The following is a 26,920-nucleotide window of genomic DNA, read 5'->3' as shown; positions in this document are numbered from 1 at the left end:
AAACTGCACCTCAGGCAGCAGAGGACTTGGCTTATGTGCCCCAGTGGCTGTCAGTCAGCCTGTGTTGAACACCTTGCTATGTACAGCCACACAAATGCTGACCACTGCTGCTGCCTGCTACCATTTAACGTTCCTGCTCCATGTCCTCAGATCAGAAGATTCAGGTCAGGCAAACTTTATTATTTAGAACAATCCCAGTGTTGTTAATCTGCTTTTGAATAATAATTTTGAAAAGATTCTCTCTTCCTAAATGCACTGGTAAGCATTTCTTCATGTGCCTAAACTCCTTTTTTGTTTCCCAGACGATTCTCTTCGCAGGCACCTTGGGCAGGCTGTCATTAAGAAGAGAGGAATTGTTCATCCATAGCACGATTTTAGGTCACAGCTTTCTGTGGAGGCCTGCAAGACCTAAGTGGCTTTCGTGTAAAGCATGAGCCCAACCTATTGGATCTGCTATCAAACATTTCAGACAGCCCACAGTACTTGCAGGATCTAAATTAGAGTGGACACTAACACAATGCATATTACTGGTTTTGGGCTGGAGAATTCCCAGGAGAGCTTGATAATCTGACAGCTTTCCACAGAGTTTTACATGGGGAAAAAATGACATACCTGTGTGCAGCAGGGAGGAGCGCCCACATCGTCTGTGCTGCTAAAACCCAGGTTTCTGGTGGACATCAGGTCTTCTTCCCTCTGCAAATTAATGGGGACCAATGGCTGATCCAGCACTGTGAGCATAAATCATGTGAAGGAAGAGCGAGAAATGAGTACAAGGCTTTTCTTTCTATTTAGTAATTTATCAAGGGAAGTGGCACATTAATAAACAGATCTCCCTTGAGATGTGGGAGTAACAGAGATAAATATGACTGTCAAATCTGGCCTGCTTCCTTCTGTTAGAGAAGGAGGAGACTGTGGGAATGCAAATGCAGGAAACAATATCTATATCTGGAAATACACATATTATTTGTAGGACAGAAATCCTGACAACTCATCTGAGATGGGGCCCCATTGCACTTGGTGCAGTATGTATAGAATAAAATACAATCCCTGTCTAAAGGAGCTCATCTAAATAGATGACACTGGGAAATAGGGACACAGAAAGAAGCAGCAACTTGCTCAAGGATGTGTGGCTGAAGAGGACTGGGAAGAGCACCCCGGTCTTTCCAGGTTGTGGTGCATGTGTTGAATCAAGATTCCTTATGGCCAGAGGACCATTATGATCTAGGCCCAAGCAGCCTTCATGTTGTTTGGTCCAGGGCTCTGGCAGGGCTCAGATTTCAGGAACCAGATGTGAAGGTTGGGAAGTCTCCGTTTCAGCCTTTCGGGCCAGCCTTTGCTGAGGCAAGTTCATTTGCACAAGGAATTGTTTGATCTCACCAGCAGGACACATCTTACCTCCTTCTACATCCCAGTCAGCCTCTCACCTACCAGCACTGTCATCAGGACAGAAAGTTCATGCTCTTACAAAGTACCAGGCTTGTATTTGGTGATATGCAGCCAAGATCAGTGCCTTCAGCCAGCTAGAGGAAAATGGCTCATACTGCTGGTCTGGGCAGTTCAGTGTTTTATTCACAGCATTTAATAGGATAAACCCGTAGGGTGCTTTTTGGGGAGACCACCACTGGAAAAGTCAGGTGGTGATACATTGCTGTGCTCATCAAGGGAAGGAGCTGGAGCAGCTGAGCCCTCCTGCACTCCTGGGTGGATGGCAGGGATTACCAGCCAGGACCCATTGCCAAGTGCTATATTTCATCCTTAGATTTTTTTTTTTTAATACACAATCCAAACACTGCTTGCTTTGGAGGGATGAGTCATTCCAGGCAGGGTTTGGATCTGCTACCCTGGTACTGAAGAAAGTTGTGATTTGGCCCATCTGCAACTCCCATCCACGCCACCCCAGAGACCTGCAGGTGGGTCGAGCCTGGGCAGGGTTTCCTTTGGGTGAAGTCAGTACTTCCAGTTAGCAGTGCTGAAACACTGAGAGATGCCAAACTTTTACAGTAGTAACCCATCATGTATTGCAGATCCATAAATGGGCCTGGCAGGGTTGGAAATTACTTCATGCCTGAATGATTGACAGTTGCTAATAGGGTCCAGGCACTGGCACGTCCCCTCAGAGGGGGAGAGCTTGAACTTTGTGCCTGAGCTGCCAAATTGGTTTTCTTAAAACTCTTAATTTACTTTCAGGGTTTCTGGAGCCTCGCCTCCTTCATTAATTGGATGGTCAGCATTGTGCTCATGCTCGTTTGGTTTCTGTTCCCCCCGCGCACAGGCACACACTCACCATTTGCAATGGTCAGCCAGCTTGGATGTGCAGCTCCCCTGGCCTGCTGCTCCTGACACCGAGTCAACAGGCATGGCTGCACTCATGGAAACCTTGCTGGCCTTCTCCCTTTTAAGTTAATTTAGTGCCCATGAAAGGGGGTGATGGACAGGATTCTGTATCCCCTGAGGACAGCAAAGCAAGCGGGCGTTCATGGTGCTGCCTGACCCCTGTGATTCAGCACCCAGAAGAGAGGAAACCTCCCATCAAAGGGCAGTTGGTCCCTGCAGCACTCCTGGGTCCTGAACATCCCGCAGCAGTCATGAGTGCAGCAATTCTCAGCACTTCCAGCCCGCCTGCAGGAAGGGAGCAGCCCACGGGTCTTGTCTGACAAAGCCTCTCTTTCCTGCAGTGTCCCGGTTTTCGAGCCCACGGGTGACTCCAAGATTAAGCCGGAAACGAGCCCTGTCTATCTCCCCGCTCTCTGATGCCAGCATTGATCTCCAGACAATGATCAGGACCTCCCCAAACTCTCTTGTGGCATATATCAACAACTCCAGAAGCAGCTCAGCAGCGAGTGGCTCCTACGGCCATTTATCTGCCGGGACAATCAGGTAAAGCTCCGGGATCAGCTCCATTCAGCTGAGGAACCACCCGCATGAAAGAAGGGACGATCCTCCTGCAAGGGAGAGCTTCCCTTCCTTGCAGCCTCTGCTTTTGTGCATCAGGGCTGTGTAGCATAGTAAATCAAAGCCCCCATCTGGTTTTGCATGTGGAAGGGTATTTTGTGGCCTTTGGGGTGGGGTTTCTTTGGCTGGATTGTGGTTATTGGCTACCACGTTTCCAGTAATTACAGTATGATCATGGGTCCCTGCAAGCAGAAACAGATAATAAATTTGTCTTAAAAAATGCTCATTGTGAGCAGTTTGACTGGTTAAGAAACACTCTGATTTAAGAGATTGCCCCAAAGTACTCTCCAAATTACTGGCCCACATTCTTTAAAAAAATGTTGCCTGGGTGGATAGAAGAGCCTAATTCTGAAAGCGTATTTAAACCAAATATAAACCCTTGAGTAAAGTTTTGTTCAAAGCTTAATTAAAAAGCACTTACATTAGGCAGCTGACTGTTGTCAATCCCTACTGTGATTGCTTCACCCAAGTTTCACAATGTTATTATTCTTTTTGTTACTTAACTGTTAAAAATGTTAGATCTAATTAACATTGATGTTGCAAAGCAAAGGGTTACAAAGATTATGCATGCTTTAAACTTGTGGGGGAAAACAGAGATGTTTTTATTAATAAGTGTAGCATTAATTATGTAAGTTACTTTATCCAGCAGCACAATTTAGAAATTGACTGTAAAATCAAACATAAGACTGACATAAACACATTGCAACTTCTTATCTGGTGATCATATTTTTTCTAGTCTTTTTACCTGTTGTCATTAGCTGCACATACCTGTAGCATCTCTACTTATACTCAGATATTAAGAGTAATATATGGTATTTTTAACCAATCAGTAGAGTCCAGGGACTGACCTAATGGTCAACTTTCAGCCTCCAAGGGAATAATCAACTAATAATACAGAATTTTAACTGCTTCTCAGTGTTCTAAAAATATATCCTAAACGTCAGGATTTGTAAAATGGGTAACATATATAGCAGCCTAACTGCCAGAAATTTGGTATGAAAAGATTTTTTGTTATTATTTTAACAGCATCTTAAAGGCAGGAATGAAATACTCTCTCCAAAAGTGAAATTGGTTTTTAAGCATGTTTCTAATTATGGCCCTGTTCTCTGAACACTCACACCTTGGGCAGTTTTTGTGGTGAAAATACCATGAGGGTAAGGGTTCAGGGCAGCCACTTCTTGAAGGTGGCAAATAATCAATTTTTGGGCCATCTATGGTTCGTGCATCACACATCTAGAGTTACCCAAGAGCATCCTCTGTGCTTCTCCCTCTCTGCCCAGTGGACTTGCTCCTGGGAGTGAACCCCTTTTTTCGAAAAGCAGAGTTTTGTTTTTACTGCTCCCCACTGCTGCATCCTGTCTCAGACCTGTTGCCCCAGTTATTGCCCAAGCAGCCGGGGGAGTGGTGTTCCTGGTCACTGCTGACCTAGATTGGAGATGAACCAGTGACCTACATAGGAAGGGTGACACGCTTCAGCAGTCCCCTGAGCCAGCACTCCCCTCACCTGAATGCAGAGTAAATTGCATGGTTTTGGACTATGTTAAGTGGATACTTATTCATCCCTGCTGTAATCTGTGCCAGGTGAGCCAGGTGATACTTGTTTTTCATATCCAGGTTAGCATAACCCCAAAGCTGCAAGTTTGCAAAAGAGGTCTGCTTGGGAAAACCCAGGAGCCTTAAGGGCTGCAAAGCCAGATTTGCCCAAGTACCATCCTCTTATGAACTCCCAAGGGCTTTTGTTGGGTTTTTTTACATAGGAAGCAAGGAAATCATGATCAGTCTAATGCTTGGGTCAAAATGATTCACAAGTTTGCTGAGGCACATTTAAGTCAAATGGTGACTTTGCAGTAAAGTAGGCAGTCAGGCTTATCCTAGCATTGAAGGTGTCTATCTGGGCATTGCAGCCTGATTCCTGGAGTCTCCAAGAAGCCAAACTTGAATCAGTGACTGGCTAATATGATAAATATTGTTTAAAATAACTCTTCATCATTTCTCTTTGTCCTGTTGCTGCAGTCCGGCATTCAGCTTCCCCCACCCGCTTAACCCTGTGACGTACCAGCAGATCCTGACCCAGCAAAGAGGCCTGAGCTCAGCCTTTGGACACACTCCTCCCCTGATCCAGCCATCCCCAACCTTCCCCTCACGGCAGCACATGGCAGTCATCTCCGTGAACCCATCACCAGCACAGAGCAGCAGCAACAGCAACTGCATCTCCGACTCCAGCCAGGTAGGGACAGCCATCCTGCATGGCACAGGTGGAAATGGAGGCACCTTCTCTGTGGGACATGGGCTTCCCTTCATGCTGGTTGTAGGAGTTTTAGCAATTCTCTTTTTTACTCACACTGTGCCTTTGTGTTGCTTTTCTTTTTCCTGGCAAGTGTTTCTGAATTAGTCACAGACAAATTTTGCACCCATCTCCCTTCCTTGCACCTACCCTTACAGAAACCAAAGGCCCTGGTCCATCAAAGTATTGAACACAATATGCAAGGTCGTCCCAGGCAGGAAATCTCCTTGAACACTCTGTCCTGCGAAATTGAGGGACATCAGTTGCTGTAGTGTTTTGCAAAATAAGCACCTATGAACCAAGCTTCTTGTTGGGACCTTCACCAATCCCTCCTTCCTTTTTTGTACTCATATGAACCATGATGATGGTCCTAATCTTTAATGTGTAAGTGCATCCTGTGTAGGACCTCTTCACATTTTACTTGCTGTTCCTTCTTTTTCAGCAAGTTTTCTCTCAATGTGTCCCTGCTGTCAATTTTTACTGCTAAATTATGCAAATCCAGGGGCCGGATTTTGAAAACTAGGAATGAGACCCCGCACTTTAAATGCATCCTTACCTGTGAGCACACAAGCACGTATATATGTGCACAAGCCCTCCACATGCACTGGGTCAGTGAATATGCCTAGCACATTCTTAATCATTTTTCTTTCCACTTACATTCCTTCCAAGTCTAAATTGCAGTTGCTTTTCTCCCCAAAGACTTACTTCACCATATGTCACACCCATTTCAAATCGTTGTTCTAGTAGTATCATACTGAACTTTTCAGACTGGTTTATTGTTTTAGGGTTTCTCATGGCTGCTGCACTGCAAACTCTGTTTGTTATTGCAGGTTATTTGATTGATTGGTTTTGTTTTCTCTTTACAAAACTGGCTACCAAATTAATGTGGCTGGAAGAGTTCTGCCTCTGTTTAAAAATTTGCAAGCCCAATCTTGAGCAATTAGCAAGAGTATTTAAAATGTTAATGTTCCAATTTTATGCACATACAATGGGATGTTTTGTCTCCTGAAGTTGTTCTTATTTTTTAAGAGCTTAACAAATTACACATATAGTCTTTCATGGACACAGCATGCCAGAGCCCTCACACATAACCAGGGCCCCTTGCTTCCCCCAGGAATTCATTTTCTCAGCAAATCATTTTGTCACATTGAGAAATAAAACTGGCTTGGGTGGGGGTTGTATAAGGCTTTGATGGCTATGCCATGGACTGGATTGCTCTGAAACAGGGCAGCAGTGGCGAGGCCAAGCTCACCAGGGAGCCTGAAGTTGAGGCTACCCTTGATTTTTCTTCCCTCTCTTCCATTTCTCTACCTTGGACAAACCCACAATAGCTGGTTTTCATTTGAGCCCCAGGCCAACCCTGCTGTCCCCTGCCACTCCTGAAGCTCAGCCTTGACTGATTTTAAAGTTAGTTTCCAATGAGGAAGTGGGCCACTGTCTGTGTGTCATCCCAAACCCAAGTGCCATTTCTTGCCTGGTTTTCTTTCGTAGAGCAAGCAGAGCAGTGAGTCGGCCGTGAGCAGCACCGTCAATCCAGTAATTAACAAACGCAGCAAAGTCAAGACTGAAGTTGAGGGCTTGCCCCCAGTGTCCCCAAACACACAGGTAACGTCCCTACTGTGAGCCATGTTGTGGGGTTGAGGCAGTGAGATGCTGGGTGTCATCTTTGGGAATGATCCTCCTGGCATCTTTTGTTGTAGTTGGGAGCAAGGCAGCAAAATCTGCCAGGCAGGCAGGTGTCTCTTGGAGCACAAAGCCCAGGAAGGGATGGGGCAGAGCTGCAGTGACTGAGTGAAGCATTCCATGGGTACATGGGACTCAGCTTGCTGTTGCTGTGCTTGGATAAGGAAAAAAAGGAGAGAGCAAATATATCAAGTGTAATAATGTCAAAAAGATGTCTGAGTTTTCTGTGCTGCAAAGCAAGCAGCATTAGTGTCTCAGAGCAAACATAGATTATGAGGGAAACTTGCATGTAGGTAGAAGGCTTGCAAAAAAAGGACGACTTCTTGATTCAACAAGGAATTGCTCCTAGAAACATCCTTTACACTGGTGACACAACATTTGACACCAAGAAGGGCCCAGAGGCCTTTGCTTTCTTTCTGGAGCACTGTGATTGCAAACTGCTTAATGGCTGACAGTATCCATCTGACCGTCCTTTATCACAACTGTAAACTATCACGAGTGCTCTGGGCACTTCATTTTCATGAAATATTAAGCCGTGTTATTGTCAAGCGAATGGAAGAGTTGATGACAAATTTCTCCTTCTGCCCTGGTTCAGGAGCAGGTCTCAGCATGATGCATGGGGACAGCAACGTGTGTAGTCATCAGGGGGCTGGTAAAATTGATGAAGATAGCATATCAGGGAAAGATAAACATGCTGTAGTCAGCACGATTAGGGCAAAGAGGCACCTCTCTGGAGCTTTGAGTTTAGGAGTGCATCTACACACTGCTGCAAAATCACATGCCCTGAAAAACCAATCTGGCCACCGCCTGGGCTAATAGGGCAATGTATTTGTTTCTTGCAGCAAATGAAAAAATATTTGAAAGCCATCAGTTGCTTTCTCAAAGCATGTGCCAGTGGAGGAGCTGTGGGACAGACAGCTGCTCACTCAACAGCTGCCATCCTCCGTGCGCTGCTCCGTGCAGAGCCGTGCGCACCCAGCTTGGGAGTGCTTGGATAGCCCTGCTCCAGGGGTTTTATCCACTGGGTCTTAAAAACACTGAAATTGGCACTGAATGGAGCAGTTTAAAGTAAGGCAATGAGATTTTATTAGAATAGCAAGGTGAAATTAGGAGTAGGAAAATGCACGCTGATCATCTAATAGTTCCTAATGAGGCGGTATGTGAAGTAATTCCCCAAGAGAAATGTACGTTCCACATCTTGCAGTATTTCAGTATTGACTGGGAAATTACTAGAAGGTACCATGTAAAAGCCCGTTCTTGGCGGGGAGAACAGATTAAAAAACTGAATATAGTGGGTGTCTATTTTGGTCTAAGCAAGAAGAATTCATTAACTTTAGAAATTCCTTTTCTGCAGGAGACTGTGCTGAAAGTTGTGTTACAGTCAGTTAGTAATTGACTGATTCACTTTTTGCTGACTATGAAGTTCATCTATGCCCAAAAAGGTGTATGTTTTGTTTTGGAAATGCTGCATTTGAAACACCTCATGTGAGTTGTGGTTTGGGTGTTTGCAATCCTTGGCAAGACAGTATCTCCCATGATGGTTTGTGCTGTAAAAAATACAATCAGACAAGATTTGTGGGACACAGTGAAGTACCAGGCATGAGGGACCCGAGTTACTGAACTTCTGCAGTGCCACAAGAGAGCTCCAGTACAGATTCAGACTAGCATTGAACTAGCTAGAAATGAAACAAGTCAATCCTTTTCAACAAATTAAATTGTTACAGTTCTGTTTTTCCAACAGAAAGTATAAAAATTTTGGCAAAATAGGACTTTTAGTAGAAAATTACAGTTGTCTGGGAACTGCACTTTGCACAGAGACAAACATAAAAAAATTAGTGTTTAAAGCTCAACCAATAGGAATTGCAGGGAAAAAAACCTGCCCTTTGAACTTTCTGAGACTATTGCTCTGGGCTCTGGTATAGTTTGAATCTCCAAAAGTCTTTCTGTAAATTACTACAGTTTCCTGTCCCAAGAGCCACCTTACAATATCTTTTTTTTTAAATAAGAGCTAATTAAAACAAATCTCTTTTGTCTGAAGGTGTCCTGGAGGCAGGATGCTTTGTGCTAGGCAACAGTAGCATCTGGGAGGAAAGGGAATGAAGGGGGTCAAAACCTGCTGGGTTTTGTCTTGCTAGATTGCCAAGCCAATAGTGGGTGCTGATGGCCTTGTCTGTAGTGCAGGTATCTGATGCATGCAGAGTTGACAGTTACATCCATGTACTCACATTTGTACTAATTATGTTGTATGTTTCACTATTGTGTAGTTGCCCATTCTTTAATCCTAGCAGCCATAACAAAAATCTTCTGTGCTTCATTTAGCACTGAGGAGCTGGCTAGACAGAGAAGTAAAGGAGAGAGCTCACAGTGTACCCAGCATAAAAGTAACTCACTTATGAGTCCACAGTCCCAGGAGCTCTGTTCTGCAACCTGCTCTTCACTGGGTCTTGCTCAAGCTTTCCAGACTCCCCTCTCAGGAGAAGTGCTTTGAGACCTTATCACTTCATCCCTGTGGAGCATCCTGCAGGCATAAATCTTTGGGTTAGGTATCATTTTCTCATCTACTGAGATATGCAGAAAACAAGAACCCCTGCCCAGCCCATGTCAGGTGAGTGTGGGCTCTGGGCTCTGACTGCCCTGTGATTTCTTTATGCTCGTGTTTCTTCACTCTGCCCAGATCAGTTGTTTTGCTCCAGCAAAGAACACAACCAAAGGTCAGAAGCCAGCTCTTTCGTTTTTTCACTTGTTCCTGGGACTGCCCACAACCCAGCTGAATCCAGGCACTGCTTCAACAGTGGCTTTGGGGTGTTTCATGTTTTGTTGTCAACTCTGATCCACTTCTGCCAAAACCCTGTAGCTCCTTATTTCACAGTAATTGTGGATGTTATGTAGCCACAAAAAGCATGGTTTTGTGATCAGTTGATACTTGCCCTGTAATCTCTGAGTGATGGAGGAATTCAGATGAAGGAAGTTCACCTTATACAATGCACCGTTATGTGTTGCAGGAGCATCTGACAGACCTGAAAGAAGATCTTGATAAGGATGAATGTAAACAGGAGCCTGAGGTTATTTATGAGACTAACTGCCACTGGGAAGGGTGCACAAAGGAATATGACACTCAGGAGCAGCTCGTCCATGTGAGTAATGGTTGGGAGGAAACCCCAGCAATAAATTTGGGTTTCTGTGCACTTGTCCTCATTTTTTATCACTAGCTGCTGTACAGCCAGAGCTCACCCTGGGAGCTACTAAAGGTGCAAATCAGAGATACGGTGTGTAAACACTGCCAAAGCAGGTCGCTGCTCCCCGAGGAGTTCAGCTGAAAGAAGGCTCTCATAGATTATGTGATATTGCTCCCTTCTCAGCTGCTGAGGCTGCACTTTCAGTCTCCCTTGTGCATGGCCCAATGACAGAAGGCTCAGTGCAGAAGACTGGATCAGAAGATGGGGAAAGGGACTGAGCCCTTCTCTCTTCACTGGCCATATTCACTGAGCCTTCCCACAGAGCTACACCAGCTATGGGTCAGGGATCATCCATGCTGTCCTCAGTCCTAGTGCAGGCTGGGAAAGTCTCTATGCTGCTGTTAATGAGCTGTGGAGCCATATCACTTAGAGGCTGTTGACCTGCTCAGCTCATCCCTCCCACAGAAACAGAGCACTTTCAGACTTTGGAGATATGCTCCAGTGTCTGAAATACAGAAAGTGGGTTGATTTTCTAAAACTTGGGCAACAGGGCTTCCATAATCACAGTGATGTTCCCAAACCAGTGTCAAAACTGCTCTCTGAAGGATCCTCAAACCAAGTCATTAATCAGATTTTCAGTTCTAATTAATTCCAAGAACCTTTTGTATGCTTTGCTTCATCTGGGTATCCACCATTTGGTTTCCTTTGGCTTCTGGGGTCAACAAATTCCTCATCCTCAGGGAAGTGCCTGTGAAATCAGACATGATCTGTGTGTAAGCCCCATTTTGTCCCAGCCCAACACCTTCCTGGTCCTTATTTTGGGTCTGTGGTGCGAGTCCCCGTTTCTTTGAAGTCAGCCCATATCTGCTGGGAAAACACCAGCCCAGCAACCCTGATGCGTGCAGCAGAGTTTTGGATTAAACACCATTTGCAACAGGAGCTGCTACCTTTTCCTTTTCCTCCAGCCTTTAGCTGCTTGTCTCAAACAGGCTCCCAGCTTGCCAGGGGCCATCCATGTACAACTCACATGTAGCCCCCTTCCTGAGGGCTTGTCTGTTTTCACCATTTTTCATATGTCTTCATTTTGGATATATTTAGATGCCCCCAAATTGGCATCAGTCACCATTTGCCCAAGTTCTGCACACAAACATTGTGCAGAGGGACTACACTCTAAATTACAATTTTGGGCACATGTTCTTCTTCCATCTAAGGTTTGCGCCTGCCCATCTCTGCCAGAAGCCACTGGTTCAGTGCATCAAGTCCTTGAGTACAGACAGATTTGGAAACGGTTTTCAAGGCCAATTGAGTGATCAGGTGCTTAATGGGTTGCACATTGCATGCCATGGGGCATTGCTTTTTTGGGGTTAAACCACAGCATGCCTGTCAGATGGGCTGGGCTCACATGTGTCCAGCAGTTTTTGTGTGTTTCCCTCTCAGATGTAAGAAAAACTAACTCTGCCCAGAGCAAAGTGCAGAGCACCAGGCAGCTCAGCATGATTTCCAGAAAAAAACTCCAAAAATAAACAAAGAAAAACATTTGATGAAATATCCCAAGATTTTCCTAAATTTGGAAGGTTACAAAAATTGAGTCTTCTGTACTGTGATTACTAGCAACATGAGGTTGTGGATTTGGGATGCCCAAAATACACATGCAAATGAAATACAGATGTCATGGGCCAGCTTCTGAGAAGGTGCCATCTCGCCATGCATGGAAAAACTCTATTTTGTGTGCAGAGCAAAGTACCTGGGTGAGCAGGGTCTGTTCCCCATACAGAGTGTGCTTGTGGGAGAAGTGCATGTCAACAGGGAGCAGCAGCAGTGATGACATACTTTTGCAAGCACTGCTGCTGCTCCCAACCTCAAAGGTCACACTCAATTTGAGAGAAGCCCAAACAAAGCCTTCAGCCAGGCAGGGGCTAAGGAGCTGTAGCTGAAGTGGGGTGAGCTGTGCAGCTCCTACACCATGTGATGGGAGGCAGATTTTGCCTAGATAGGGAGTGAATAGTCCTGAATGGGGCCTGCAGTTCCCTTTCTGTAAATGTTCTTCCTCTGGCTCAAACAACACCAAAAGGGTAAGCCTGTGCTCTTCCACACTCCCAGCATTGCTGTGTGTAGTCTTGGTTGCAAGTTAGACTCCCATACAAGCAGAGCCTGGAGACGTGTCTCCCCAGGCTGGTCTGGACATGATTTAGCATGTCCATGGGTCTCTGGGGAGGTTCATCACATTTCCACCATCTGAGGCTAAAATCTCACTCCGATGCCACATTGTAAAACCAGAACTGTAGGCAGCAGAACTCTAAACCCGTACAAAACCTCTCCCAAACCCAGGCTCCCCCAGCTCTCCCAGCACACAGCTTTGGCTCTCAGTGTTTGCGTGTGGTGCCCAAGAGACCAGCTGAGCCCCACACACCTTCTCCTGTCTCTGGGTAGAACTGGGACCCCAGGCAGCAGGACCTTGACCCCAGGATTGTTCTGCAGCACACAGAACACTGAGACTGAGTTCAGCTGGAACTGTGAAGGCTGATGAATCTGTTTTAATGTACTTTTGTGTCCTCATGCTGCCTCACGGCCCCAAGAGAGTCTCATCCCTAGCTGCAACATGTGTGCCTGGCCTTGGCCTGGGGACGAAGGCGGGGGCTGGAAAAGATCTCAGCACAAAAAAAGCCAAAACCCAAAACCAAAGTGGTTTATTTTAGGATTTCCTGTCAGTGAATGTCTTCTGAAAACACAGGAGCGAGGACAGGCATTATTTTTGGCAATGAGACCCCATTCAGAGAGACAAGGCTGCCGCGGGAGCGGCGCTGCCGACGGGCTGGCCCTTGGCTCTGTTTATTTTCGGCAGGGCTTCATCTGCCCTGCACTGGGAAAAAACAGCCCACTTCTCCCTACCAGGGTGGATGAAGGCACCATTCTGGATCTGGCTTTTCAACACTCCAGCACAGAGTTTCGTGGGCCTGAGTAATTAGCAGTAAATGAGCTCTCCCTGCTGCATAGCTCTTAGATGCTGTCATTTCCTGCCAGCCACCAGCTCTGGATGGCAGGTGGATGTCATGGGGCCAGCATATGGACTTAGATGCATAGGATCATTTAGGTTGGAAACAACCTTTAGGATTATTGAATCCAATCAAGGCTTGTCTCCTGTCCATCATCCTCCAGCAGCATCCCAGGAAGGGGTCTCAGGTGTGTAAATGCAGCACAGGAGGGCTCAGCAGAAACAGAAATTACTCTGTCGTCCCCGTCAAGAGTGGCATCAAGCAGCTGGGGGCACACTGAGAGGGCTCCCTGCTCCCAAAAGCTCCCATTGCTTTTGCAAACCTCACATTTTTAGCCTGCTTTGTACCCAGTGTGCTGGGTGCTGCACACCTTTCTCTGCAGGACACACCAGACCACAGTGTTGGGTCCACATCCCTGGTGTCACCTGTGCACCTGGCACCCAGGTGCTGCAGTGCCTGACAAGCACTGGGAGGGAACATCTGGCTTTCAGAGCACTGTACGTGATTCACTGGCATCAGCTCTTCAGGAGTGACCTGGTTTTCCTTTCTCTCCTACCAGCACATCAACAATGATCACATCCACGGGGAGAAGAAGGAGTTTGTGTGCCGCTGGCAGGACTGCACACGGGAGCAGAAGCCCTTCAAGGCCCAGTACATGTTGGTGGTGCACATGCGAAGGCACACAGGAGAGAAGCCACACAAGTGCACGGTGAGCTGGCAGGGGACATCTCACTTGGCAAGTGGGACACCAGGCTGGGGTGGTCACAGAAATGTGATTGCAGACGTGGGCATGGCTTCAGGTAGGGCTCTACCAGGCCAGCCACTGGCAGCAGCTCAGAGCCAGTCCAGCCCTCTATGTCTGGGTTACAGCTACTTGCAGGTTAGACCCTGGGGACAAGGGAACAAGGAGTGTGGGGGAGGTGTTAGTGGGAAAACTGCATTTCCTTGGGAAGAACTATTTCAGAACTACCACAGAGATCCAAAGCAACTCAGGACAAGTCACTTAAGATGAAAATCTAGCCAATTTAGTGCCTACATCCAAGCAAGAAATACAGTAATGCCACGCTGTGGGGAGGTGCCTAACCCTGGTTGTGTCTAACCTGGCATCACCCACTACAGCTGCTGAGAATGCAAGCTTCCCTCACCCACCTAAGTATTCACACATGCCTCTTTCTAGACTGGGAATCTAGGCCAACACCTCCTGCCTGTGCTCTCTTAATCCAGAGGTGAGGTTAAGCCATAGGTGCTTGAACCCCAAAGAAGGGCTCAGTCCTCAGACTTCCTGTATACCAGCAGCGCTGTGTCTAGGGTTCAACCCTTCCTGAGGAAGAGTGTGGGGTACTGTTTTGTATCTCAGCCCTGTGGCTGCAGGCTCGCTGACCACGTGGGAGAGCTGGGCTCTCCCTCTCCTTAGCCCAAGATGTGAAATCTTGTATGTGCCTTCACACTTGGAGCCTGTCACCACACTGCTTGTTGATGTGGGGCAGCCAAGGATGCCTGATGCAAGGCACAAGAAGGAAACAAAGTTATGGAGTTGAGTGACTGTGGTCAGCTGTTGGGAGAGGTGTTCACAATCTCCCTCGTCATCTCCTCCAGCCTTTATTCCTCTTTTACTCGCTGTCTTTTGATATCCTCTGCTCTCTGCCTTCTCCTCCTGATGGTATTTCATAGCTCCTCTGCAGTCAGCATTATACTGTTCCTCTCCCCAGAGTCTTGGGGATGAGTCTCTTCCTGCTCAGCAAATGTCTGAGCCCTCCTCCTGTATCTTCCTCCTCCTCTTCTCCATTAGCCAATTCCAGCCCTGCTCGCTCCCTGGCTCTGCCCCAGCTCCTGCTTACAAATATTAGGATATGTATGATTTGCCTGCTGCATGACTCCTTTATCAATCTTCCAGCCTTGTGTTCATTTAATTTAGAGCATAAGCTCCCCCGGGGCACAGGGCCATGTCCTTTGTTTTAATCTTCTAAAGCACTTTGCCCAGTCTAGTGCTTTACCAATCTTCCTTAAAAGTATCAAGAAATATTGATTGTTGGTGCATACAAAGTGAGCACTGAGGGCAAGTCTAGCCTGCCCTTGTAGGCAGAGGGACTCAGGAGACAAAACCAGCAGTGGCTGAATCCTCTTTAGTGCTGTGGTGGAGCAGGAAAAAACAGTGCTGCACAATCCTGGCCTTTTCAAGCCTCAGTTCTGTCACACTGGGGAAATGGCAAGGCTGTGTTTGAGTCTCAAGTCATCCTCTGCCTCCTGGAGAACTGCAGGCCCTCCATGTGCAGTATGTTGCATGTCCCCGAACTGGAGAACCACCATTTTCCAGTGGTTTTAACTGGGATAATGGCAGTTCTGCAGACGGTGCCCTTCTGTGGCACAGCATTCCTTGTCCAAGTCTGGCAGTGATTGTTCAAAGCAACAATGGTTTCAGACAAGAAGTTTGTGGTGTACATAAAGCTACAGATGAGCCCAATTGCAGCCTGGGATTTGGTCAAGGATTATTTCAACAGATGAGAGCTAGAACTCCCACTGGCATAATCAAATCCACACATAAGAGTGGGAACAACTGCTTTGAACATGCACAGGCTGCTTTGCCGAGAAGCTTTTATTTGAAAATGTGGCCTTAGAACTTTTGCTCTTAATAACTGCATTTTTGTGTCAGTATCCAGCAAAAGTAGAATGGACGCATGAGTTGTCTCATGCTGAGTTCCCTTTGTTTTCCAGCAAGAGGAATGATGTATTTCAATAATTGTAGAGACTCGAGTTGTAAAGGATTGTTTGTACAGGGCAAGAGAAGAAAGAGATCTGCTGTGCTACCTCAGAGCTGTGGCATGTTCTGTGGGACGAATGGGCCAATGATAGTTGTCTGAGGAAAAAAAATGGATCCATCCCGCCCTGACAAAGCTGTGGAAGGAATCAGCTCTTGCAGGATGCTCCTATTGGTCCTTGAAGAGATGTGAACATCTCAAGAGCAGAGCAAATCTACCTTATGTCCACCATCCCTTTGCTAGACCTTAAAGAGGATCCTAAGTAAGCCTTCTTTTCCAACACAAAAAATTGCATGGGATCAATCTGTGCCTCCACCCTTCATGGGTTTCATGGGCTGCATGTTTGCCTCCCTCCCTAGCAGTCCAGCAGTGGATGTGGAGCCCAAGGCAGCAAGCGCTGTTGCTGTTGAATGCAGGTGCTTGTGACCAAACCTTTGGATATGTAGAACCACTCAGCTGCCCGTGGGAAAATCAGACACAGAGCATGACCTGTCCTGCTGTGGCTCCAGTTTCTTCACTGGCCAAGACTCAAGCAGAGCAATGTAAAGTCTTGTCACAACTGGACTGAACTTGTAGACATGTTTAAGTGATGTGACTAGAATACAACACATTACAGCAGCAGGGGCTGCTTGTTGAAATTTAAAGGGTGTTTTTTTGTATAGGAAGTACAGCCTGGGCTTTTCAATACTCCCAGCTGAACAAGCAGTGCAGCATTTAGCTAGAATTTGCAAGGGAGCCTTGCATTTCTTAAAACCTCCCGCTTGTTTTGTCAAAGAGCACTTTAGAGACTCCTTGGTTGGAGGTGAAACCCTCCCATGCTGGGACAGGGCAGGTGCAGGGAGAAGCCTCCAGCCCAGCCAGAATGGAGGGTGGCAGGACTTTAATCGCCCGAAGCCTCACCACGTCTCCCAAGCTGCTCCTTCTCATTGTGTGGGCAGCTGGTTTCTTTCCAGGAGGAAGGTTCCTGGCCTGTTTCGTCATCCAAAAATCCATCTGTCTTCAAGATTGAGAGTCTTGTTTTTTAAACTGGTAATGTCAGACAGCCTGACCACAGCATCCTCCAAGAGTAAACCCAAGCTGTAATTTGGGAAGCTTTAAAGCTTGCTAGATTTCTGTTTGTGTGTTAGGGAACTGTCTGCTCTTTCCAGTGTTGGTGCTAGTGGAGTTGCAAGGCTGGTCAGACTGTGGAGAAGCTGTCAGTTCCCTAGGTGGGAAGGAGGGGGCCCCTGTTTCTGAGTGTTTTAAATGCAGAGGGGTGGCAGGAGGGGCTAAGAGTGCTCTGGGAGGAGTGGAGGGGTGTTTAGCCCTGCTGGAAAAAAAGAGTCACTTGTTGAAATGTCAGGTGGGTACCCAACAAGGAGTAGCACCTCAAATATGACTCACTCCTGAAACTCTCAGCCTGCCTAGGGAAGCAAATTCTCCCAACAAAGTGGATGTTGTTCCCTAAAACACAAGCCCTTTAAAAAGAAGGAAAAAAAAAGAAGAAAGAATGAGAAACAGATTGGAAGGGTTTAGGCAGGGGAAAAATCAAATTTTTCTGGTTAATTAATCACTCCTCATGTGGTTTTTTTATTTTAGTTTGAGGGTTGTTCCAAAGCCTATTCCCGCCTGGAGAACTTAAAGACACACCTGAGGTCCCACACTGGAGAAAAACCTTATGTCTGTGAACACGAAGGCTGCAATAAAGCCTTTTCCAATGCCTCGGACAGAGCCAAGCACCAGAACAGGACACATTCCAATGAGGTAAGCCTGGGCTCACCACAGCTCAACGGAGGGCTTTTTTTAAATTTTGCTGACAATAAACATACACTTTACACACTGGACGCATGTAAAAAGAAACCTACTGTAATGAGAGGTTTATCTTATTTTTTAATGGGATTTATTTTTGCTGGGGAGCCACACCACATTAGCTTTATATTTATGAAAGCTGTGTTTGAAATCATAAACAGATGTTAAAGTATGCAAACTTTTTAATCGACTTTGGAAATGAAAACAAGCATTTTCCAAACATATAATTTTTAATAGCATAGATAGTATAGTACAGTTGTGCAAGTGGAGTTTAATATTACTGTGGAGCAGACTTGCAGTAATATAACAGCTACCCTAGATCCTGATGCTCTGGAAATAATAGTCCCTCCATCATTTGATGTACAATGATAGAGCACAATGCAATGCTTTGTTAACCTTGGATAATTAAGACCCAGTATTAGTAGTTGGGGAGCAGAGGAAATTGCCTTTATTGTAACGCATGTGATGGTCTGTTGCAATCAACCACGGCCGACGATTGAAATTTATATTACCACTAATTAGCTGACAGGGGAAGAAAAACAACACTCTAAAGTTCTAATAGTGTTTTCAGCCATGAAGAATTCAGTCTGTAGCCTAATTTGCAACAGTTAAATATAGACTATTGGAGAATGGAACACAGTTGCCATGGTTGACAGCCTTTTGAAGCAATGCTGTGTCTACAAAGGGCTTGTTGGGAGTATTTTTATCTCTAGCATAGTATCAGTCAGTGATAACCAAAGCTCTGTAGGTTTCAGAGATTCTGTTTGAGTCAGAATGAGGACTCAAAATCTAGAATCATCTTCCAGGCCGAGATGATGCTGAGATGGACTGATGAATGACTAGGATCTCAGGGTTGTTTGAACTGGGTTAGGTATCAACCCAAACGTCAGGATTGTTCTCCACCAGCAAGACACAGGTTAAAATTAACCCGTATCCACACTTAAACTGGATAGTTTGGAGTTGTTTTAAAGCTACACCAACCTTGAGGCCAGGAGGGACTAAAAAGGTAGATTGCAGCTTCTTGTCTGCTCAGCATTCCCAGTGAGTGCTGTTTGACTACATGATTTTTCTGTTAAAGCTTTTTCCCCTGAAAGGTAGGCAATTGTGGTTTAATCTTGCAATTAAGGTGTTGGAAATTGCTCATTCTCCAGCCCTGGATGCTTTTTCTGCCTTCCTCCAGTGCTGGATCCATTGTCCCTTTCATTGTGGGATATTTCCACCTCTAATTTTGCAGTGTTAAGCCACTCTCCATATTCTCAAACTGAATAAATCAATCAGGCCACTGAAGATTTACATTTTTGTAACATTGTTTCCTGTCTCAAAGGAAATTTGCATCTCCCTTCGATTCCTAAGGATTCTCATGTGAATGGATCACGACTGCTGGTACAGCTCTCAGTGCTGGATACAGACTCACTCAGCCCAGTCTGTGCACACTGACAGTATGTGAGCGACTTTTTTGCCACAGATCACTTAAGCTCAGATCCCTGGAGCTTTCCTAGGAGCTTTGCTAGGCAGGGCAGTTTCCCATCTGAGCCAGCTAATGTCCCATGTGGAATTTTCATTTTGAATGTGTTAGTAAATGTAATTTTTCCAATGGGTTCAGATTCCCAAGTGTTCCAGATCAGGAGCTGCATTGGATCTGGGATGACTCTGGGATGACTTATCTGAGCAGAGCTTGAACACACTTGAAAGTCAGTTCATTTGGGTTCCCCTTGTGCAAGAAGGTGAGGCTGTAGGGCAGGAGCATCCAGCTCCATGTCTCTTGTGGACCCTGATCTAAATATGCTGACACTTGGCACAAGCTGCTTTCAAACACCACAAATCAAAGACTCAGATAACAGATAGGGGTTTTATCCTCTGCAGTTGCTTCCCCTGAAGGACACCTACCCCTTCTCTGGTGTAGGAACAGCACTGCCACTAGTGGAGGATCTGTACCAGACCAGCTGGCCCTGACACAGGAACTGTAAGGCACTGCCGCTATCCAAACCATCTTAGATTTTGCAGTCATGCTCGTTCCTGAACTGCTGTTCAACCCTCCTTGATGCAGTACAGAAACACCCCAAGATTGTGGGAGATCTGTAGGCTGCATACAATGGCTCTCTGGGCCATATTTTTGACACCCTCTTTGTGAGGATCATATAACACAATCCTTTACACCAGCTGGTATCCCTCACAGCAAAGCTCCTCACACTGGGCAGCAGGCCCAGGCAAGAGTCCTGTGTCCAGCTGTGGCCATGACCACTGGCTTAGCAAACTGTACTGAGACCTTGGCTCACAACACCACACAAATGCAAAGCAGAAGTTTGTGGCTGTGAATATTTCCCATTACCCATTGGTAACTCTATTGTGGTTCCTAGCTACCTTCTAAATATTTTCCTCTGCTTGCAGTGTTTACTTGGAATACACCAGTTTCAGAGTTAGTCATCCAAGTCTCCTCTAAGGGGGAAGTTCCAGGTTCCCTGTGTTTGTCACTATCATTGTGTGACAGGACGTAGGTGTATGGTCCAAACATGCTGAAGTTCAAGGCTGGGGATGTGTTACCACACTGGCTTAGGTTTGATTGTTGAAATGTCATACACACTACATTTTAAACTTTCAGTGACTGTTTGAATCCCTTCAGGGGATACCTTCTAAGTTACACCTGGAAAAGGGGCTTTCATCCTGTGACCACTCTCCAGTGCATACACAGAGGAATGACTTGAGTTCATGGCCAGCCAAAGACTCAGAGTGACATTTTCAGCAACTCAGGCTGAACAAGGATAAAACACATAAATCCAGTTCTGCTTTGTGTGTGGGGAGTTCTCCAGTTCTCCCACCCTCAGGAGTATTACCCTGTATGTGCATGAGCGTGGGAGGGAGGCATCTGAGACATCTAAACTGTTGACTTCACTAGGGTGAAGGTGTCACTAGATGTCAGAATCTGGATAACCCAGGGACAGATGAAGGCACACCAGTGAAACAGCAGTTGTGCTTAGCTCAGTTGCAATGGGAATGGCCTGATGAAGAGGATGATTGAATCCCCTTAGGTGGAGTGTCTGCTCTCTAAGCAACAGTGATTGTGTTACCCTAATTGCTGGAGTCTGAAAAATCAGAACTGTTGAGCATAAAGGATATTTATAAAAAATATTTGAGCTGTTCATATACAGGATTTTTCCAGCACATGTTGTGGGGATTCTGTTCTTTGTAATAAGGCTTAATAGCAGTAGTAGTATTTCTATAATGCTTGTCCAAAAGGTTGCATGGTATTTTTAAACAAACTATTTTAATTTTTGTGCTTTGGTTTACCCAGCTTTAAAATATGTTTACCTCAGTGGGGTGTAACATGGATTTAGCTGGTTTGAATAATGTGCCAAGATCAGTCAGGAAGCATGCTTTTGAATACAAAACAGACTTTCAGTGTTTTTCATGTGATGATGCTGGCTTTCTGCAAAGAATATATACTCCTTTTTATTTTTTTCAATTAAGTTCCTGGACAACATTACAAAACAGATTTTTAAAAAAATTAAAAGGAATGGTCATTTTGGGTGGCCTTCAAATAACATCTGTCTGTTTTTTCTCATGGATCTATCCTATTGCATTGGTAGGAAAATACATAAAGTAGTTGTGAGACCAAAAGTGGAACTTGGGATGAATTCTGAGCTTCCAGTGCAGCAGCACCAGCTCAAACAACTGCAGTGCTAATACACTTTGGAATTGGAGACTCAGTAAAATAAAAAGTTAAAAGAATGAAAGTATCTGTTGCCGATTTCTGTTTTCAGAAGCATGGCTTCAGCCTTGTTTTCCTGTGGCAATCAATGATTCATGAATTCGGGATAGAGTGCTGTTGTCTGAAAAAAACATTGCATGCCTGTGGTTTGTTTTGCACAATAGCAGATTTCAAGGTGACAGGTGCTGGAGTGGTGTGATAGATTGAGTAGGGTGAATCCAGTCTGGCTTGAATTCACTGGACTTCCATCAGCCAAAAGGTTTCAGACATTTTCTTGGTGTAGACCCCACCTTAGCAGAGCGAATGTGTTATTCCCAGTCCACTACATCACCTCCTTCCCATCCTTAATCAGGAAACATTCCTGTGGCCACCCGAGCTAATACATACATGGGAAAGGAATACTAGGAAAGTATTTAGTGAATTCTTAGCTGTCTTTTGATCCAGAAACTGAAAACAAGAAGTTTAGCCAACATGAAATGACAAGCCAAGTCTGTGTGGATCAGCAGCAGCCCATATATCACATCTTCCATATCTCAGTCTTTACAGAGTCCTGTAGAGCAGATGCTCCACATTTTGCTGCTGCCTGCTGCTATGCTCATTGTATTTTCTTGGCCCATACACTGTACCTGGAATATTTGGGCTTATTCTAAATATAACCCAAGATTTGTTTGTGTTGACAGAAGCCCTACGTGTGTAAGATCCCTGGCTGCACGAAGCGGTACACGGACCCCAGCTCCCTCAGGAAACACGTCAAGACGGTGCACGGGCCCGATGCTCACGTCACAAAGAAGCAGCGCAATGATGTCCACCCAAGGCCACCTCCTCTCAAGGAAAATGGGGACAACGAGGCCAGTGCCAAGCAGAGCAGCAAGGTGTCAGAGGAGAGCCCCGAGGCCAACAGCACCACACGGAGCATGGAGGATTGCTTACAAGTCAAAACGATAAAAACAGAGAATTCTGTGGTAAGAGCAGTTGCTTTTGGCAGAAATGATGTGGTTCCTGATCTCTCTGATGCAGTAGGGGCATGAAGCATTTGTATTCCATTTACCTCTCTGGGCAGGTGCCCTTCAATCCTAGAGTTCAAGTCCAGAAATGAAACTGCAGGTCAGGGCACAGTCCACTGCATTTTGTACCTTCCTACCCATCATCATAAATTCCTGCCCTTGTAGTCATGGGGGCCATGTTGTGCCCTTTGCTTAGATTGGCATTCCCGTGTTGTGAAAGTGGGTAGAACCCAAGAGTGTGGTCAAATGAGCTTTACCTACCTCACCAGTTTAAATTGAGCAATGACCACAGGGCACAGATTGATGAATGCTTCTTGAAGCAAAGGTCCTGGCTTAAGCAGTCCCTTTTCTCCTTCTCCCTAGACCCTTCATACCTTTTCTTTCTAGTCTGCTGCTGTTTGATGAAGCCAGTGGGGATAAAACTAGCTGTTCTATTTTTGTTGAGTATCTTAAAGCAAGTTCAGTTTCTTGATCCTGTCCACCATACACAGAAGCACAAAATCCCTGGGGTTGTCAGGGACCTCTTGAGATCATCTAGTCCCACCTCACTGATCAACCAAGGTTGGCTGGAGCAGATTCCTCAGGAGTACAGAAATTCAATACATGGCTCCCAGCTACCATAGAAAATTGTAGCAAGGTGATGAGGCAGGGGAGTGAAATTAGGAATAAACATGGGAGCAGTGCTGTGGCCCACAGAGTACAGACTGTCACTCAGCCATGATCAAGCTTTACAGCTCCAGCACCTGGAGCAAAGACCATTTATCAGCTTTCTGCCCATTACAGCAGCTCCACAATTGGCAGTAGTGTGGTCAGTGCTACCGAGGAGCTGTGTATAGTGATGCTTTCAAACACATCAAACCTCTTCCACCCCATCCAGGATGGAGGAGGAGATGGAGTGTTGCAACACATGAATCACTTTTACCTTTTGATGTTTCTTTTCACTTTTGTACCCAAAGTTCTGGTGTGCTACATCAGCTCAGAATGGGACAGGGTATGAGCTGGATACAGAAGAAAAGACCTTCACCTGCAAAGGAGCGTTCACATATTCCCCAGACTTCCCACTTGAGCTGAAAGGACTTTGAGCTCCAAAATATATATTTTCTTGATTTGAATCCAGGCTAAAAGATTGTTATTCCTGTGAAAAACATGCCCTGGAGCTACAAAGATTTTCTCAGAAGGGTTAGGGGATGTGTTGTTGGACAAATTGCTAATGAGCAGCATGTTTCAGTTAAGAAAAAATTTAGTATTTACACATCCAGAATGTCTCTAATTGACTAAAGAAACAGTGATGAGGTTCTGTGCTGTGTTACAAAAGCTGGGTGTGAGAACCACTGGACAGTATGACCTTTCTCCAGTACTCTTCCTCCACGTGTTTTGTTGTTTTTTTCTTATGAATACACTGACACAATTAGAACTCCCCACCCTGCTTCTCCTGAAGGTATGGGCTTGTTTTCCTAGCACTCTGTGCTCCCAGGGTTCCAGCCAAGCCATCTCACTGGCAGCAGGGCCCTGGGTCCTGTGTTTCTCTTCACTGTCCCTCTCTAGCACTGCGTACTTCCCTCGAGCACTTCTGAGAGGTGCCATCTCATCTGGTGGGTCCACATCCAACTCCTGTTTCATGGTTAAGGTCAGGGTGGTGGGAGGGGTGAGGTGCCTCAATGGTCCCCATCATTCCCAGGCTCCTCGTTTTGACCTGTATTTGTGTGTCACCCCAAACCCATGGAAACAGGTAGAAAGTCTCTCCTAGGAGTTTTTATTTGTGCCCCAGAAAAGGGAAGGCAGGGAAGATGGGGTATGGGAGTGGGGGATATGTTGGTAATTTGTGCTGTATTCTGCATTTCCCTCTTCCTCCTTTTACTAACCTGGTCCTTTTTGTTAATGCTGTCTTTGTCCTAACAACCTGTTCTTTATTCCCACTTACCCTTCCTTACTCTACCTTCCTAAGGACAGTCGGTACTAAGGTGAGCAAAGAAATCCTTTGTGTTAAAATAGCTGTATAAAGCATGATCTCCTGCAGATCTCTGTCTCCATTTAACCCTCACAGGGTGGAAGTGGAAGTATATGGGGCAGTGGGGAGGGATAGGAGAAATTTGCTTGAAAGGGGGAGGATGCAGTGCCCGAGGATTCCCTTTGCCACCTTTCTCCCAGCATCACAACTTGCCATGAAATATTGGGATTGCAATCTGTATTGCCTAGACTGACGGGCAATCAGAGCCAGTCAAACCTGCCCATGGGGGGCTGCTGTGGAGTAAAGAACAACACTGCAGCACTCCCATTCCCACCTTGGCCCAGGGCAGAGTACTTTGCCTTTTCAGCACTCCCATTTTTGGCTGGAGCATGGGCCTGGAGCAGAAAAGCCAGGCATCCTGTTTGGTAGCAGCAGCAGAGCAAGTTCAGACCATATAGTGTCTGCTGCAAATAAACTACTCAATGTGAGTAGTTTACATTCCTAATGTAAATAAAATAAATATTTATGGTGCTTATCTGCCTTATCTGCAAGTGGGAGTTTGCAAACAGTGAGCCAGGTTTTTATCTGGCGGGGAAGTTTGTCAGCTAACATAATTATATGTTAGGGTATTTTAAAGACAGAAATACGTTGTGTCTGAAATACTTAAGTCTTGATCGCATGTTAGATGAGCCAGTGTTTGCTGCAATATACCTTGCACAATCAGGTGACATGCTGCTTTTCTTCGAGAAACATCTGTCCTTCTTTTGGAGGAAGAACATTTGGTTTCTCTCCACCTTGCAGTTAAATCTCCATGGTTTTTCCAGCTGTGGAGTGCTGTCCCATCCTCCTCTCACAGGGAGGAGGCATCTGCCTTTTGGAAGAGCTGGGATCCTGCAGCAGGGAGGGGTAACAAGACAAGGGAGAGCCTAGGATAGGAGCTCTCCTAGCCTCCGGGACTAACACCAGGGATGTTGGGCTCCTGATTTCTTTCCATCCATGTTTTCACCTGCCCAACTCTTTTTCTTCTTTTCCCTGCCCAAGATGTGTCAGTCCAGTCCTGGTGGCCAGTCGTCATGCAGCAGTGAGCCATCACCCCTTGGCAGCACCAACAACAATGACAGTGGAGTAGAAATGAACATGCACAGCGGGGGGAGTCTGGGAGATCTGACGGCGTTGGATGACAACGCTCCTGTCGTGGACTCAACAGTCTCATCTGGTAACTCGGCAGTCAGCCTGCAGCTAAGGAAACACATGACGACGATGCAACGACTTGAACAGCTCAAGAAGGAGAAACTCAAGACAGTTAAGGATTCCTGCTCATGGGTGAGCCCAGCTCCACAAGCCAGAAACACCAAGCTGCCTCCCATCTCAGGAAATGGTAAGCCCTGGGCCTGGACCATGTCCTGTAGGAACATTTCGGAGTTTGACTCTGGTTTCATAACCAAGAGTCTGCCCTGGAGGAATAAGGATCATTCCTTATTGCTTCTGACTCATGCTTTGATAGATAAAGATGTCAGGTAAAATGGACAGCTTGGGTGTAAGCACAGCCGTCTGGTGATGTCCGAGAGAAGCGCAGGTGCTCAGTTCTACAGACCTATGAAGGGAGACAGAGGTTTTGGTCTCCTTGTTTCTGAGCTTGCCCAGAACCCAGACACAGCTGTCCCCATTGTCTCAGTTACAGCCACAAGGCTGCTGGCATTTTTTCTATCTGTCAGAGTTCCCCAAGGGCTAATGTGCTTCCTGGGAGACCACTGGAGCACAGCAGCAATCCAGACAAGACCTCCCTCCATAATCTTGCTCTGACAGAAGCCTTTTGTCACTCAGAAACTCCTAGCTATTGCCTCCAGCTTCATATGCTTGTTTCCCACTGGCTAGTGATTCCTGGTAAAAGCATCTTTTTGAACCCTCTAGAGATCCTCTAACTTTGCCAAGAAATCCAAAGGCATAGTGCCTGGGTTATACTAGATCTCAGAGCTTCTTGGTTGCTCTTGGAAGAGCCTTTGAATGTCAACCTTTGGGTCCTCAGGCTGCTCTCCCTGACTGCTGTGCATCTGTCCCAGAGAGTAGCTGCAGTTGTAGCTGTGTGCTGTCCCTGTGGCACTGTTCACACCAGTCCTACCTTTGTGCTGCTGAGGGAAGCCCATGTGGAGACATTCCCTCAGAAGCTGAGTATAAGGGGTGTACATGTTACAAACACTCTTCAGCAGGGACTTCTTAAGTTCTCTCCTCAGACTTCTTACTCCCTTTGCATGAACATAGAGCTAGAAATGAAGCTTTGAATTCACTAGCAGCACATGAAACTCATCATCACTCCCATGAAGTATTTGGGCGTGGCTTTGTGGGTCTGTATTCTGGCACCTAGAGCACCACAAAGTGAAATTTCTCAGCTAACTAAACCTTTTCCTTCCCTGCAACCTTTCTTTCAGGCTCTGTCCTAGAAAACAGTGGTGGTTCTTCAGCTATGCTGCCTAACCCCAGAATAATGGAGCTGTCTGTCAATGAGGTTACGATGCTGAACCAGCTCAACGAGCGCCGTGACAGCACAACAAGCACCGTCAGCTCTGCCTACACTGTCAGCCGCAGATCCTCAGGGATCTCCCCGGACTTTTTCAGCCGCCGTTCCACCGAGG

The 26,920-nt window shown here is 46.0% G+C and overlaps 1 protein-coding gene across 1 annotated transcript in view; it reads left to right on the top strand.

Annotated features, from left to right (window-relative positions):
* GLI2 (GLI family zinc finger 2) overlaps positions 1 to 26,920 on the top strand; it is a 186,706-nt gene that overhangs the window by 155,899 nt on the left and 3,887 nt on the right. Inside the window, 10 exon segments of the mRNA XM_031056326.1 lie at positions 2,676 to 2,877; positions 4,966 to 5,179; positions 6,728 to 6,841; positions 9,922 to 10,053; positions 13,648 to 13,797; positions 17,423 to 17,587; positions 22,019 to 22,300; positions 25,332 to 25,668; positions 26,717 to 26,918; position 26,920. The exon segment at position 26,920 is cut by the window's right edge and continues 3,887 nt beyond it. Of these exon segments, the coding sequence (XP_030912186.1) occupies positions 2,676 to 2,877; positions 4,966 to 5,179; positions 6,728 to 6,841; positions 9,922 to 10,053; positions 13,648 to 13,797; positions 17,423 to 17,587; positions 22,019 to 22,300; positions 25,332 to 25,668; positions 26,717 to 26,918; position 26,920 (1,799 nt within the window).

This window comes from Geospiza fortis, unplaced genomic scaffold (genome assembly GCF_000277835.1).
Source record: "Geospiza fortis unplaced genomic scaffold, GeoFor_1.0 scaffold112, whole genome shotgun sequence".
Classification (NCBI taxonomy): Eukaryota; Metazoa; Chordata; class Aves; order Passeriformes; family Thraupidae; genus Geospiza; species Geospiza fortis.
The sequence above is the reverse complement of the archived record's forward strand: the minus strand, read 5'-3'. Positions and strand labels throughout refer to the sequence as shown.